The sequence below is a fragment of the Cottoperca gobio genome, chromosome 8 (assembly GCF_900634415.1).
Source record: "Cottoperca gobio chromosome 8, fCotGob3.1, whole genome shotgun sequence".
Lineage (NCBI taxonomy): Eukaryota > Metazoa > Chordata > Actinopteri > Perciformes > Bovichtidae > Cottoperca > Cottoperca gobio.
The window spans coordinates 9,778,733-9,794,988 of record NC_041362.1 but is presented as its reverse complement, the minus strand read 5'-3'; the positions used below and the strand labels follow the sequence as shown (position 1 = coordinate 9,794,988).

General features: G+C 43.4%; 1 protein-coding gene across 5 annotated transcripts in view; it reads right to left on the bottom strand.

Moving 5' to 3' along the window:
- The window catches only part of prkar1b (protein kinase, cAMP-dependent, regulatory, type I, beta), a 61,679-nt gene that overhangs the window by 32,081 nt on the left and 13,342 nt on the right, over window positions 1-16,256 (bottom strand). For all 5 annotated transcript variants that reach the window (XM_029437004.1, XM_029437006.1, XM_029437009.1 and 2 more), the window contains 2 exons: window positions 15,464-15,634; window positions 12,232-12,323 (listed from right to left, as the gene is read on the bottom strand). In XM_029437004.1, coding sequence (XP_029292864.1) covers window positions 12,232-12,323; window positions 15,464-15,634 — 263 coding nt within the window. The remainder of the gene's footprint in view (window positions 1-12,231; window positions 12,324-15,463; window positions 15,635-16,256) is intronic.

Here is a 16,256-nt window from a genome sequence, read left to right as displayed (position 1 = left end):
ACACACACACACACACACACACACAGACACACACACACACACACACACAGTTTGGTATGAGGGGGATGAGAGTTCATGGCAGTGGAAGAAAGGACCAGTCTGAGGAGAAAAAGAGAGAGGGAGCGGTCGATAGGAGGATGTGAGGAGAAAGGAGGATGTGTTACAGGGCGGAGAACAAACACCAAATAGTTTGACGGGATCTCGATTGTAAATATATGCCTCATCAGAATCTTTGATGTTTAAAATCATAGGATTATCGTGAGCTACTGCAGAGAGTAGCTGAATAATTTCCCCGGCAAAGTATAGGTAATACAGTAGAGTTAGCTAAGGAGACTTGTGGGCACATAGCTTATGTATTTCCTCCTTCCCTCCTGTATCATGTCTATAAAAAATGCTTTAACGATTTGAGCTGGATTAAGAGAGAGGATAAAAATACGCGTGACTCACACATTCAGCTAAAAGGCAGACTACATTGCTGGCCTTCTGGTGCCATGGATAGAGGTTCCCTGCTTCCCTCTTTTCAGACTGCTGTGCGCATTAAGTGTGACAAGGCTTTTTTTACAGGCCTACCTGATGATCCGACACACACCACCTGCTGATGCAGCCATGATGTCAGCCTCAAAACATCACAAACATGTCCAACCCTGCAGTTTCTCCAATTCTTTCCTCTCCCTGTCTTTCCTTTTCCCTTCTTGCATTCGGTCAGTATAGACATTAGGCTGCTATGCGGTTGATTCAATTGACTCAAACTTGTTTTTTCCCTCTGCTTACTTTAACTTGTTTAGTACTTTAACTGTCTGTCCAGCACACACTTCAGCACTAGCATTTTCACACATTTCCCTCTGTCTCCGATGTTTGTTGCCCCAGGACAGGAAAAAGCAAGCTCTTCCTCCACTTAGAGAGAATAGGGGTCAGGCTGAATCAAGCGCTGACAGGACTAAGCCTCAACCTCTCTGATGTGTCTACAGGGGACGTGTCACTGGTATGAGGGAAAGACACAGAGAGAAAGAGAGGGACACAAAGAGAGACATATTCTCCTTCTTCACTGGCGTTTAGAGATAGAAAAACAGTAATTCCACTAACATACATAATACACCGATAAAATAACCCTTTACACTGTGTACAGGTGCCAAGAGTTGTGCCTCTCTCTCTCTTTCTCCCTCTCTCTCGCCCTCTCTTTCTCTATCACACACACACACACACACACACACACACACACACACACACACACACACACACACACACACACACACACACATACACATATCCTGACACGTCGCTAAACATCACAAGACATGCCGCTGTCCTGCGGGCATGTCTTTTCCTCTCTTCCGCCCATCCCTTCTTCCCTCCCTCATTCCCACCTCATAGGAAGACAAGCACTAGAACAAGATAAGCATTTGAGAAGCAGATCAGGACACAAATGGTCTTTTATTGGGGTTTAAACCTGATAGGTGTTTACACAAAACAGCACATTATGCATGCACGCTCAAACATATAGGAATACACACTGACGTTGAGACAGAGAGCAAACTCTGAAAACGCCCCAGGGCCTGAGAAAGAGGGAGTGGATGACTAGATGGAGAAAAGCGAAGGACGAGGTATCCACTGTAGAGATGCTTAAGGCTAAAACTGTGCTGTATGTGTAACATGTGTATACCCCATCAACTAGTGTTGTGGGAAGTGAGGTAAGAGGTGCACTGGGAGCACTGAGAGAGAAATAGTTGACATTCAATAGCTGACATCTGACTGACGTAAGGCCTTCCCTGCTGTAAACAGACAGCTTCATCAGACACACAGTCTGCAGACCTGGACAGTGTTGAGCAACCAACTAGCACCTTGTGTATAACGTGCTAACACCGTGGAATGCGCTAATGTTAGCTAACTTGCTTGATAAAGTGAGAAACATAATTGTATCACTCAAAACTAAAAGAAATACTGCTTATGGATGCTGAAAGTACTTGATCACTGAAATGACTGAGTTTATCAATTTAAGGTAATTTTATTACAAGCTTAAAGAGGCTCATCCAAACAAGTGAGACGATCTTAAAAAGGAAGACATTAGACTTCTGTGGCATGTCATCACACTAGCACAGCACAGACAAAAGAGAATGCCACAAAGAAAGAACAAAGCTCCTTTATTTTTAACACTGAATCCATGAAAGTGTGGGAGGATAGACAGAAAATATATTGAAATCAATAGAAAGTGTGGAGCAGATTTGTCAGTCCATTAGTTGCAAATAAAACCACTGAAAAGGATCAAGACATGCTGTAACTTATCTTTTTACCGTCATTGAAGTGCTGTCTTTTTTTCTGAATCTGATTTAGAAAAGAAAACATTACGAACTTCTGTGTGTTATTTGTTCTTTTGGTATTTGTTCACTGTTTTACTCCTTCATTTGTCTCTCTTTGTCTCGTTCTCTCATTCAAATTGCTCTGCCTTAGAGGTGTCATGCAAGTTTTTTGATTAAAAATTACAAAGTAATTAGGAGTTGCAAGAGAAGTCCCTGCTAATATAAATACAGCATTGTCATGTATTAAGTTTTAATAAAGAGAGATATGAATCGAATGGTGATTTAAATACAATTAAACAGCTGAGAGCCCACTTCACAGTTGAGTATGTACTGTAGAAATTCAGGGAACAGCGTTTGTCTAATCATCCCAACAGAAAAATTGCTCTATGATGGCCTATATTCTATAACACAAGCTCTCAGAGACATCACACATTCAACCTTGTCAAGCACAGAAATGGGCAGAGCACCTCTGATCTAAATTAAACTCAACTGGATTTACACCCACAAACCAACGAGGAGGTCATGGGAGAATTAACATGCTATAACAAGACTGTTGTCTGTGCCTGTACACTGGAACCTATCACAGTAGCATAGACAAAGCAGACGGGATGTATACAATAGGAGGCCATGGGCCAACCCAGGCAATGCTGTAGGGTGCTGGGCTGCTCTGTCCCCGGCTAATGCGCGGTGGTCAGTGTGTGGGTTGTGCTCTGGGCCTGGCTGAGCTATAAAGGCACCGAAGGGTTGCAGGAACATCATGTCCTCACAGCAGGGGCAATCGCTGGCTAGGAAGTCACTGTCATGCACACTCGCACGTTTACCCTACATATTAATTCTCACAAAATGAAACGTGGCACTGTGCACGATCACAAACGCCCTGATTCACAGCAAAAAAAAACGATATACCACAACACACACACATCTTAGTTTAACAAGTGTTACTATGCACTTGTTCTTCTTGACCTCACTCTCTCAGCAGTTACTGTAACGCATGTTTGAGAGCCATTTGGTTGAGGGAGATCGGGTGAGATTGAAGTGATTCACTACTTCTCTCACTGTTGACATTTGACCCAACCGCTGCACAGATCTAAACCAGAGGCCACTTTCTCTCCCTTTTCCTGTTTTTAGTGCAAGAAGAAATGCCCACGCATCGTACATGCTGCATACATGTACAGAAACACACCAATTTCTTTGAAGCACTTGTATGTATCAGTCAGACGGCTTGCACATGAGGAACCTGCGCACATTCATGAAGGGGAAATAGAATAAAACAAAACAATGAAAATATGTTTAATAGTTCAGCAGTGTGCAACATAAAAGTGCACGTAAATAAGTAAAAACTAAAAAAAACATGTCTACACACGTGCACAAACAGACACGTGCGCACACATGCACACACACTCACAGACACACACACACACACACACACACACACACACACACACACACACACACACACACACACACACACACACACACACACACACACACACACACACATTGATGGTATAAGCAGCTGAAAAGGCAGGGATGAATCATAGCAATCTGGAAAACTGTCCTGCACAGACTCTGGGGTGCATTTTGGAGGAAATACAACATTCTTAAAGCACTCCAGACACTTACACTACTACATGACTCACTACTTTGTGAAGAGTTGGATGGAGAAATGGATGGCGGGAAAGAGAAGGATGACAGGGGGCGGAAGAGGTAGCAGGGGACAGGTTGAAACACAGCAGAGCGTATGAGAGTTTCAAAAGTTTCCAGTAAACTTGTTAATGCGCATGTATTAGTGTGTTTATCTGCACTAGCTTGCAAGCATGCAGCCTGTACATGCGTACATGTACAGATATGAGCTTCCTGCAAATGATACGTTTGTGTGCGTGCCGTGTGGTTTGCATGGGCGTAAAGGTTAAGTTGTCTGAGCTGAGGGAAAGATGTAGTGTGCTGGGGGAGGTGAGACTGCTGGCCTGTTAGTCCTCTGTGCGCTGGATGGTGGTGGGGATGGTCGAGGTTCAGTCAGGCCTGCAGCTCTCCTGTGGAGAGTGACCTCATCGCCTGGCCCCTGGCATTGTGGCAGCAGCACAAAGCCATGCAGGGGACGGAGAGAGAAGACTACACATGAATGTGGGGGAGGGACTGGATGTAAGTGTGGATGTAGATGTGAATGAGCCTGCATGACTGAGAGAGGGAGAAAGACAGGAAGAGAAAAAGAGAGAGAAAGTAGTGAATTCTGAAAAGGGGAAAAAGAGGACCACCGGGCTGTCAGGAAGAACGAGACGAGAACACACAGAGAGTCAATGAGGGAACGAGTGAGACAGGAAACACAAACATACATGCAAACAAATAGACTTAACAACACACAACAGAAACCTGCTCATGTGTTTATGCTGTTATTGCGTAGCCCGCCGTAAAATACAAGTCACAGACCCAGTCAAACATCCTCACTAGTCTTCCACCTGAACACACAGAAAAACAGGTCCTTTTAATGATGGGAAAAGTAACACAAATAGCCACACTGCAGAGACTGCAGGATACTTCCTCAATAGTCACTCTAAAATCACCAGAAAGAGAGATTGTGGTGGGAGAAGACAGACATCCATTCAGTGCCACTACATCCTGTTTCCCCTGCACTATATATTGCCAGGAAGGACAGTCTGTAGGAGGTCACGTAAGACAAGTGTCCGAGCATGGAGACACACAATAATCTTGTACTTGTGTGTGTGTATTTGTTTGCAGTACAAAAACTAGTGTGTCTGACTAGCAAAAGCAACGACTCAAGAGAGGTGATATCTGTTTCATCTGTGTGAGGCAAAAACACCCCCTAGGGGCTGCTATGTGGTAACAGCACACTTTGAGTGTCACTGTCTACATTAGAGCTGCAACGATTATCATCATTATCGATTAATCTGCAGATTATTTTCTAGGCTAATCGATTAATTGTTTGGTCTATAAAATAGTGAAAAATGTCCCCCCAGTCTTGTCAGTCCAAAACCCAGAGATATTCAGTTTAATGTGATGTAACACAGAGAAAAAGCAGGAAATCTCCATGATTGAGAGCCTGAAAACAGCATTTTTGCTTGAATAATTCATAATTTATTACTTAATCGATTATCAAAATAGTTGTCGGTTATTTTTCTGTCGATCAACTAATCGTCGCAGCTCTGGTGTACATGTGGATGCTGATGGAGATGCAGGTAGCGTGTGGCTGTAACTGTGCATTCTTTCGTAGTTTACCAAAAACCTATTCTGTGTTTCAAATATGAACCTATTCACCAGAGCACAGAGCTCAAGTTCCACATCTATTGATATGGAGTCTGATTCAAATGAGTGAGCTATATGATGATGAGAGCAGTGTTAATCTGATATAGCTATGCAGCACACTATCTCACATTGCACCCTCTTTGTTGTTTTGTCCCTTCACATAGGCCTTAAATAAACTTCAGCTGGAACTCGAGACGAGGCCGATCTCTCTCGGGCATTTTTTAGTGTCTTTCATTTTTTAGTGCTATTGTTTGTTTATTTAAGTTTTCTGTCTCTCGCTGATTTATTTATTGTTTTTACACCTCTTCTAGCACACACACAAATACACACACACACACACACACACACACACACACACAGACAAAGAGTGTCAATACACTAAAGATGTTCCCTGTCCATCGGCAGGGGCTAGTGGGGAAGGTGCAGAGGTCAGGGTTTAGGGGTCAGAGGTCAACTAATCGGTCACTTCATCAACTCATTACTCTGCTTGTTAATTAGAGGATTAAAGCAGCCAGGATGAGGTAAGCATCACCTCTTTACAACCCTTTCCAACAGCGTTAGCTATAACATTTGAAATGCAAAATGTTGATGGTTGTATTGATTGTTCCTCTTATGGAATGGTATAAAGTTGCTTCACTTCTGGAGTTCTGGTTCTCTGCATATCTAAGATGAAGTGCCGTATGTGTTTGATTTTACAATTGGGTCCTGGCCTGAAAAGATTTAACAACTCCTGTTACCAGATGGCAATATTATTTTAGAATATTGCAAACTCTGCCAAGGCAGCTCAAGGAATTGGATAAACAGGGTTTCTTAATGGTTGCCAAGCTATTTATGTGGTTACACAGACAGCAGGGCTTCTTGTGTCTTTGCTGTCCCCAGGAGAGTGTTTTGCGGTACTGTATGAGGGCATTAGACTAATGCATGCGGACAGGAGAAGACCACTTAATGAGCACATACATGTGTCTATTTATGTGTGTTTTGTTTGTGTCAAGGGAAAAATAAATGCATCTCTGACAGATTTCCCAGAGGCCTCTTCCTCTGTTATTAATCCCTCTCTAAATGTGACCTCAAATCATTGCTCCTGTCTGTCCCCGCCTGCCTTCTCTCCATCATTGCACTTGTGCATTAAGTTGGAGATCATCAAGGTCATTTTCCCAAGTGTGCAGAAAAAACTGACAAAAACAGGCCAACATTAACACATACAGTATACGGCCTATGGCTATCAGAAATCTCATTACATACAGTATCACTTCAGTAGGAAATTAGATAGGAAACAATGTTACAGCAGGAACTGGAATAATCTGTATTTAAACAGGCGATAGCGCTATTGACCACATTAAAAGACTGATTCTCAATCGGCATTTAACAGGGGGAAGTGGTGGGGAGATAGGCTCGCAAATCTCATCTGAGGGTGCACCTGGACAAACAGGCTATGTGCACATTAGTAAACACACATAAGCCTGTAAACTTGACATCCTTATCCAAATTGTTGCAAAACAGTGTGACCTGATACTTTCTGTTACCAACCCAGGCTATGTCCTTATCAAAACCTTTAAACTGAAAACTATCATCTAAGTGCTGTTAGTTAGCTGAAACCAAAACAGAATAATCAGACATCCAGATGGTAAGATAAGATAATAGTTTCAGTCGATATGATAACAACTACAGTATAGTTACAGTATTGAAACAGGTGGTTGCAGGCTGATTTGGGTGTTAGTAAAGCAAGCGCGGAACAATGTGAAATCAAACACCTGTTCCCAGCATATCGTGTGTTTGTGTGTCTGTTCATGCGGGCATATCATAATGAGGTCATTATGGCAGCTAATGGAAAGCAAATAGAGGGGTCCACCCGGTGGCCCGCTGGTAATTCAGACATCACTTTAGAGACCAGCCAAGGTCAAAGAGATAAACAGACGGAGAAACTGTCCACTTGATTGTCCATTATATGTTCCGTCACAGTTTGTATTCCCACAACCTTTTTGTTCGGCAAAATATTCTAGTGCTATACGTATGTGCGTTCTTGAAGGAAATCCAAATAATGTATATTTTAAATCCTTTAAATAAAAGAAAAGCTTATGTTTTGATCTCTGTATTCCTCTAACCTCCTCAGCTCTTCAAGTGTTTGAAAAAACAGCCTTTTAATCATAAAAAAAACAGTGTTTAGTTCAAATCTGGAAGGCAGAAATGTGTTACGGTTTCACTTCCAGGCAGCTGAGGAAAGATGGACTATACACACACACACACACACACGCGCGCGGCTGGTGGAGCTCAGACACTTTGAGGCCATAAAGACTTATGGAATGGTGTGTTAATCAAAGAACCCATGCACCCAGCTGGAGCAGCCTCACTGGGGACACAGTCCAACATGCACACTTGAGAATGCTTCTCATGATTACATTACATTACAGGTCATTTTAGCGACGTACATTGAACTAAGTACATGGACAGTCTCCCTGGAGCAACTCAGGGTTACTTACCTTGGGATATAATGGTGGCAGCCTGGTATTGAACTCCCGACCTTCTAGTGTTTTGTTTGGAAGGCATACCTCTAGAACACTAGGCCATTACCACCCTATGATAATGTAATTTAATCCCTGTCATCCTTTGTAGTAAAGGGTGGTATCTGTGTGCTTGGTTATGCACATGTGTGTGTAAAGAGTGCGATTGCTTCACCCTTGTACAAGTGCAAAGGTTCTATACGTTTGTTCTCCTAAACCTCTCCATGACTTAACCCTTTCAATCTCCATCGCAACTACTGTTTATATAGTTTACAGCAAGGATTTGCTTGATCGGGTCGCGGGGGCAGCAGCTCCAGTAAGGAACCCCAATCTTCCCTTCTCCGGGCCACATCCTCCAGCTCCGACTGGGGGATCCTGAGGCGTTCCCAGGCCAGTGAGGAGATATAATCTCTCCACCGAGTCCTGGGTCTTCCCCGGGGTCTCCTCCCAGCTGGACGTGCCTGGAACACCTCCCTAGGGAGGCGCCCAGGTGGCATCCTTACTAGATGCCCGAACCACCTCAACTGGCTCCTTTCAACGTAAAGGAGCAGCGGCTCTACTCCGAGTCTCTCACGGATGGCTGAGCTTCTCACCCTATCTCTAAGGGAGACGCCAGCCACCCGTCTGAGAAAACCCATTTCGGCCGCTTGTACCCGTGATCTCGTTCTTTCGGTCATGACCCAGCCTTCATGACCATAGGTGAGGGTAGGAACGAAGATCGACCGGTAGATTGAGAGCTTTGCCTTCTGGCTCAGCTCTCTTTTCGTCACAACGGTGCGGTAAAGTGACTGTAATACCGCCCCCGCTGCTCCGATTCTCCGGCCAATCTCTCGCTCCATTGTCCCCTCACTCGCGAACAAGACCCCGAGGTACTTGAACTCCTTCACTTGGGGTAATGGCTCATTCCCTACCCGGAGTAGGCAATCCACCGGTTTCCTGCTGAGAGCCATGGCCTCAGATTTGGAGGTGCTGATCCTCATCCCAACCGCTGCACATTCGGCTGCGAACCGATCCAGTGACTGTTGAAGGTCACAGACCGATGATGCCATAAGGACTACATCATCTGCAAAGAGCAGCGATGAGATCCTCAGGTCACCGAACTGCAACCCCTCTCCTCCACGACTACGCCTCGATATCCTATCCATGAAAATCACGAACAGGATTTATATATATATATATTATATATATATATATATATTATATATATATATATATATATATATATATATATATATATATATATATGTATGTGCATCCATTCTGACAGTAAGGTGTCAATCAGGCAACAAGGATCAATGGGATTTGTCTATTTTTACAGAGGGTTAGGGTTAGGGTCACTTAACAATAAGCAACTAAAGTAACCCTGAAATTGTTTCTACTTAACTTTCAGCTGTGGGGATAGGGACAATTAAGCTGACACACACAGTCACTTGCAGTCCAGTATTAAATAGCATTTTAGGACAAGTCGAGGAATGGCATAGTATATAGATACTAACAACAGGTTTAAAAAATTTAGAAAATTAACATTTATACATCTGACACCATGGTGGTCCCAGTGTTCAAGACTGGAAGATATAAATCATGAGCCATAAAGAAAACTACATATTTTGATTGGTATCCAAGAACGAGATTGGACTGTGCTGTAAAATTAAAGTGCACACAGATGTGAGAAACCACAGCACAATATACAACTGCTGCAGAAGCAAAGACAATTTGAAAATTTAAAAGAACATTTGAAAATAGAAAGAAAAGGCAGCCTTGACAACTTGTGCCTGTTATTAATCTCAGTAAAAAAATGTACTGCTTACAGAACCCGCACAGTCTTCCCGGATTCCTAGAAAGGCAGATAAGTAACTTAAGACAGGGTGAGAGAGGATAAACAAGGAAAAATAGAGAGCTGCAAAGAGTGATGATAGGAAAAAGAGAGCATTGGAGAGGGCGGAGTAACAAAGAGGGCTTCATTGTTTTCACTCCTGCTCATTACTGAAGCGGACGATAGCATAATATAGTGCTAATGAGGGAACAAATCGGGTGGTGTTCAGCTTACATAACTGCTGAGTGACTAATCACACAAAATCTTTCCTGACACACAGACAGCTATTGGCCCTCTGCTTTTTTTTTCTCTTTCTGTCTCACACACACACACACAGCCCTTAAACCCAAACAGCCATTTCATGAATGTTTTAAGCCATTAATTGAACAAAGTACAAAAGAATGTCAGAAGTTTTTGCACGTAACAATCTTTCATCCGTTGATGCACGCACCGGCTCATGCCCTTGATTTCAAGCACATGCCCATACCAGCAGGAGCGATGGTCAACTGTCACTACTTTCTCACCCAATGAGACCACATGTGCAAGAACATCTGATAACACAAATGGCCAGCTGTTTGCAGAACGAGGGAGGAGCGAGGAACAGAGAGGGAGTGAGAGACCAAGAGAGAGAGGACTGTGCAGTGAGACTCCATCTGCTAATGTGCGTCAGTCCTTGACAGTTCTGGCACATCTAAAGCAGCCAATGTATTTCATACCGTGACTTCATCACTGCCACAGCAGAAGGCATCAACATGCAAAAAAAGTTTTCTCTGAATTCAATTTCTGTTTTGTTGCCTGGAGCAACAGGAATATACACTGCTATAGGAGATTACAGATGGTGTACATCATTTAGGATGAGCTGAAGTCACAGATGCACCTTCTTAGGCAAATCTTTGTGCCAAACGTTATGAGAGCATGTAGTCTACTCTACAGTAATGTAAGTAAAGTCGTGTGCAAAGGCCTGCCGGTCGATGTGTGCACTTTTCCATTAATGTTTGAGGACCACATTGGCCAGACATCAATACACTTCTGTCTTCAGGGGCTACAGGCGCGACAACCGCAACATAACCGCAATGTGACCAAGCCACCAGCCAGCCAACCAGCATCATCAGCTAGAAGGGAAGAGTGAGGAAGAATAGAGTGTGAGGGGGACTGTAAGAGCGACAGAGAGAGACGAAGAGAAAGTTAGACGAAAGCATAGCCAACTAACTGCCATGTCACAGTACAATCTAGCAAATCCGACAAGGTTTTCACTAGCTAAGAGCCTTCAGCGCTGCGAGCTGCATGTTCAGCCACAAATGACATAATAACGAAGTCCTGTGTGCACAGCATTAACGGTTGATGCTAGCTGTGTGTAGCGAGACAGCAAACATGACAGCCAGTCGAATAAATTCTACATCATGCATGGTTTCATGGGCCGACGACGACGCCATTACATAGCTTGGCATGCCAAGAGGCCTTGAGTACATTAAAACCTGATGGTTTACGGTCTACTGCCACATATTTGTGTGGTGTAACTTTAATCTGCCGCATCAGCCACCCAAGTACATGGTTTTTTAGACTGTCCGGATCCATCACATGTTGCACCCTGCTCGGGGCTGCTTCAGAAGCACTGACGTGCAATCAGAGGCCTGCGTGCCTATGCCAAGGAAGCACGGTAACATGTCAGCTGACGAAAGACTGAAAAGAGTGTGTTTTGGGTTTGGTCCGTGGAGGATTTAGCCAACAGGAAAGCTCCGGTGTTTTCCTCTCCATGGGGCATAATGGATTCTCCCCGCCAATGAAACACTATTCCGGCTGGCGGGCTGGACCACTGTCACTGGAGATCAGGGACAGATGGAAGGATGGAGCAAAAATGGTTGAAGAGAGGAGGAATGTGAAAGAACAATGAATAAGAGCAGATGGTAAGAAGAAGGGAGGGATAGAGGGAAATTGGCATCCCTCTCTGTCTCTGAGACAACTATGGAGAATCGTTGATTTCCGAGCAATGCATCTTCGCACCACCGCCCATATCTGAATGCACAACCTGATACTGGCTTACAGACAGCTTACCATAACAACCAAAAACACAACGCATTGCAACACACACAGACACATCCGGATGCCCCCTTCCCCACTCTCCGCTGCTCTCTGTTACATCTGTCCAGGTTCACCCCTCCATGTCTCGAGATGCTCCCAAAGCAGGCAACACTGGCACACAGTGGCCACGAGGGCAATACACTCAACTGGAACAATGGCCTGTTCATGATTTTATCAGCTTACAAACATGCACTCATAGTCCACAAGCACATTCAAATTGCTGGCATCACACTGAATGTTGTGCAAACTTATTAAATAAGTCAGTGGGTTCAGAAACGTGTTGTACCTTCTCTCATTATCGTCCAGGTGAGCAAACAGTACATTCTTGGAGATGGCCTTAGCCAAGGCGGTCATGGTCTTGTAGTCTTTTGGGATCACCTGTGTGGACAAAGCAGTAATATCCATTACAGTAAAGTAGACTGCAATAACACTATGCAGGTGGACACATGAAACAAACCAGCACTAACACATAATGGGCTTGACATCAAAAGCAGACTAAATTGAGTAATTAAAGAGCAGCATATTGGCAAACTCTGAAAGGAATATCCCACACGTGTGTCTGTGTATTTTTGGGAAAGCCCATCTGTTTAGGGATTACGCTCAAAATGTCACAGAGCTCTTAAAAATTCACAAGAGGCCTGAACTCATTCATAAAACATGCATTTTCATGTCCCAGACTCTGTGGTGTGTGTGTGTGTGTGTGTGTGTGTGTGTGTGTGTGTGTGTGTGTGTGTGAGTGTGTGTACATGGAAAGGGAATGGCAAAGTATGTAGCCACAACAAAGCCATAGAAGTCTATATTTATAAAGACGCCTCCTATAAGATAATTTAGGCTCCTTTTACCGTAGGGTGAGATAGGAAAAAGAAAGAGAGAATGAGAAAGATTGAGAAGACTAAACTAAACCTTTCTTACTACAAAATAACTACAGAATAAAGGAGGCAGAGGAGTGTGTACGTGTGTGCATGTGTTTTGTCTCTAGTGGTGAGGGAGAGGAGGGGGTAGGCTGTAATTACGTTAAAGCAACAGATGTCTCCACATGAAGATGACCACGCAGCACTGTGCACAACATGCACACAACCACATCACATAGGAAATAAAAAGCACCAAAAATGTATCTATCTGCAGCACTCGGGCCTGGCTACTCAGTGGACAGAAAGAGAAAGAGGCTGGTCTCTGAAACCCAGAGGGGTGTAGGTGATAGAGGTCATTTTAGGATTCAGATTTTAGGTCATCTACTTTATCATCTTCCACAAGATACAGCTCCAGTGCTGTCACCCAGGGAGCATTAAATGTCAGGGCGCTCAACTTGTTGCGCCCTTTTACAGTAACTTGATCGGGTGTTGTTTAGATATTCTCTTCTAGCCAAATGGGTGAACAAATGTGGGGTAAAGCCACATGGGGAAAGATGGATTTCTAATGATTTATCAGCTACGCATACAAGCAGCCAATCAAATGATGTTGCTATGTGTAAAAAGAGAAGTGAAGTTAAGCTTGTGACAAGTTAAGTGTTTGCCTCCATCTGCAAGATCCTTTTTTTATTTATTTTTTATTCAACAGCATAACATACAGTCAGATGTTAGGTGTGATACGTGCTTGGAAATCCCAAAGTTTGTCATTAAATGCCATAAGAACCCTTGTCCAACCCAGGTTGGAGGAAATATCTGACTCAATGCCCATTTTGTTGCCACCTCGTCAAGCGGGTGTCCACATTGGTTCCCATCAATCTGATGCCAGCCCTGACATTCATTCTGCTAAAGTGATCTCTGGGCCGACAGGCATCACAGTTTATTAAGACTCATGGCGCTTTACAGCAAAGCTCTTTTTAATCAGATGAGCAGGGTTAACTAATTGATTGTTTTCTTTGTAACAGCTGCCGATTTTCACAGGAGAGTCATTAATGGAATTAATGATGTCGGATGATGTGCGTGTGTGCGTGTGTGCGTGTGCGCCCGTGTGTGTGTGTGTGTGTGTGTGTGTGTGTGTGTGTGTGTGTCAGTTCATGAGCTAGTGAGGGACAGTGAAGAGGAGATGGGAGCAGGCTTGATGCCAAGACACATAACTGTGGCGTCTGGTAGAGACCTCAAAGCCATAAACACAAATGCACACACCTGACTCACACACACACTGCATGCTCCAGTGGCCATGCGATTACAGCGTGGTGACGGGGTTCATGCAGTTTTGTCATTACCCAGCAATATATGGCGTGTCAAGTTAATTGCAAATTAACAAGCATGGCTATGATACAATTACGAGGGTGTGTGGGTGTATGTACAGTACAAGAACGTGTGTGTGCGTGTGTGTGTGTGTGTGTGTGTGTGTGTGTGTGTGTGTGTGTGTGTGTGTGTGTGTGTGTAGATGTGAGTTATAGTTTCTGGCAAAGAAGTACCCTTTCCAATAGCACCATTAACTTGTGGAATGGACACATGACAAGTTGGAAGATAACTTTAACAGCCGCCTTGCTGTCCAGAATGAGAAAACATGCAGTCACCTCTCAACCAGATTGTCCGTCAGACTCTTTTACAAACTAGAGTTTTCAAGTAAAGTAAAGCATAAAGAAACAAAACACGTTTTAATTTATTCTCAGATTTTGTGTCAAGCTGTGTATTTATATGCACAGCTTTCTGCAATAACCTGATTTCTTAAACAGCATGAGGAACCCAGTTTCTATAATCAGGGTAGGGGATTAGAAAAATCCAATTTTTAAAGCTAGAGGTCTCCAGGAGAAAGCTGATTTCTTGGCTATGTATACATTTCTAATCTACTATTTACTAATCTACAAAAAGCAGCCTCAAAACGTCTAAAAAACGTTTCTACAGATTATTTCCTGCATAAGCATTTTTTAAATAGTAAATAAAGAGTAACTTGCTTTCTTGTGTGCATGTAAATGTACTAAAGGGTCAATCTAATATAGTTATTTGTATTTGAGTCAGAGCAAAGTAAATAACACTGGCATGAATAAAAACAATCGCTTTGTTCAGCACATCTTTAAATGGATGGAGTGGGACTCTATCACAGTCAATCTAATATCACAGAGTCGAATCGCAGCATCAGTTCAGCAGCTGACTCATAAAGTATTTTTGAGCAAAAACAAATTCACTCAAGTGTCCAAGCCGGTGCACTAATTGCTGTCATACATTTACACGGCTTATCTCCCTTCCCACTGTCACGATGTTTCGATGAACGTGTTTACATTCGTGCTCTTGAGTGGGTGTCACCAGAACGACAGCTCCGTGCCCAACAAATAAACACCAGTCAACCCCATCTCTGCTTGATGGTTTTGATTATATTACGCTGTAGTTTGAATGAATAAGCCCCCTGCCACTTATGCACATAGTTGTTTATTGTATGTTTATTACTATGACGTTTTAATTGTGCAATAAACAGCTTTGAGTTATTACATATGTATGCATTGACTGCGTGTATCTGCAAACATGTTTGTGCAGGTATGTACCAGCTGTGTGTGCCACTATGTGTCCGTACATAGATGTGTGAGTATGCATCCATCTTCCAGTGCTGACCTTGCGTACGTAGCTGACAGCGTCCTCTTCAGTGTAGACCTCGGCGCTGACCCCTCCCCTGCGGCGCCGGGCCTTGACAACGGGGTTGGGCGGTGGGGGAGAAACCTCATCATCGTGTGAGTCCGACTGGCTGTTAGATTTCTGGCGTGCCATGATCTGCTTGCATTCTTCCTGTAAAAACAAGAGGAAAGACACAATTGTTAGAGGGACAGGCATAGAGAGAGGGACACAGAGAGGGTTAGGATACAGGTTTGACCTAGTTAAATAAATAACAAATGAACAAATGGTCTGTTGACAAACTCTTTAAAAGCGTTTAAAAAAAAGACACATGTAGGAAAACAGATGCAACTATGATTGTAGCTTCAGGCAAAGACGAACGAGATCATCTGAGCGCATCTGGTATTCTTTTACTTCACCAACGATCACATGTGGCAATCCTCTCGTAACACTCTTTCTAACATCAAGCATCATGTGGATTCTTAACCAGGTCAGATAATATTACAGGTTGTCCTAGTCCTGAGTGCACGCTGTCTGGACATCTGGCTGCTATGGTAAGAAGTGAAAGGCATCAAATATTAATAATCTGCAGGCCTGAACATGCAGAGAGAAGAAGGCTCAGCCAGGTACTCTCTTCCTCTCAAATAATGAACAACAAGAAAATAAAGACATCAAAGGGGAGACAGGGGGCCTTTGGCTGGCTGTTGTTTCAACTGCTGAACAATCTGCAGGGGATGAATTATTGATTGCACACTTGATTAACACATTAGCATAGGTACACAATAAAAAAAAAGAA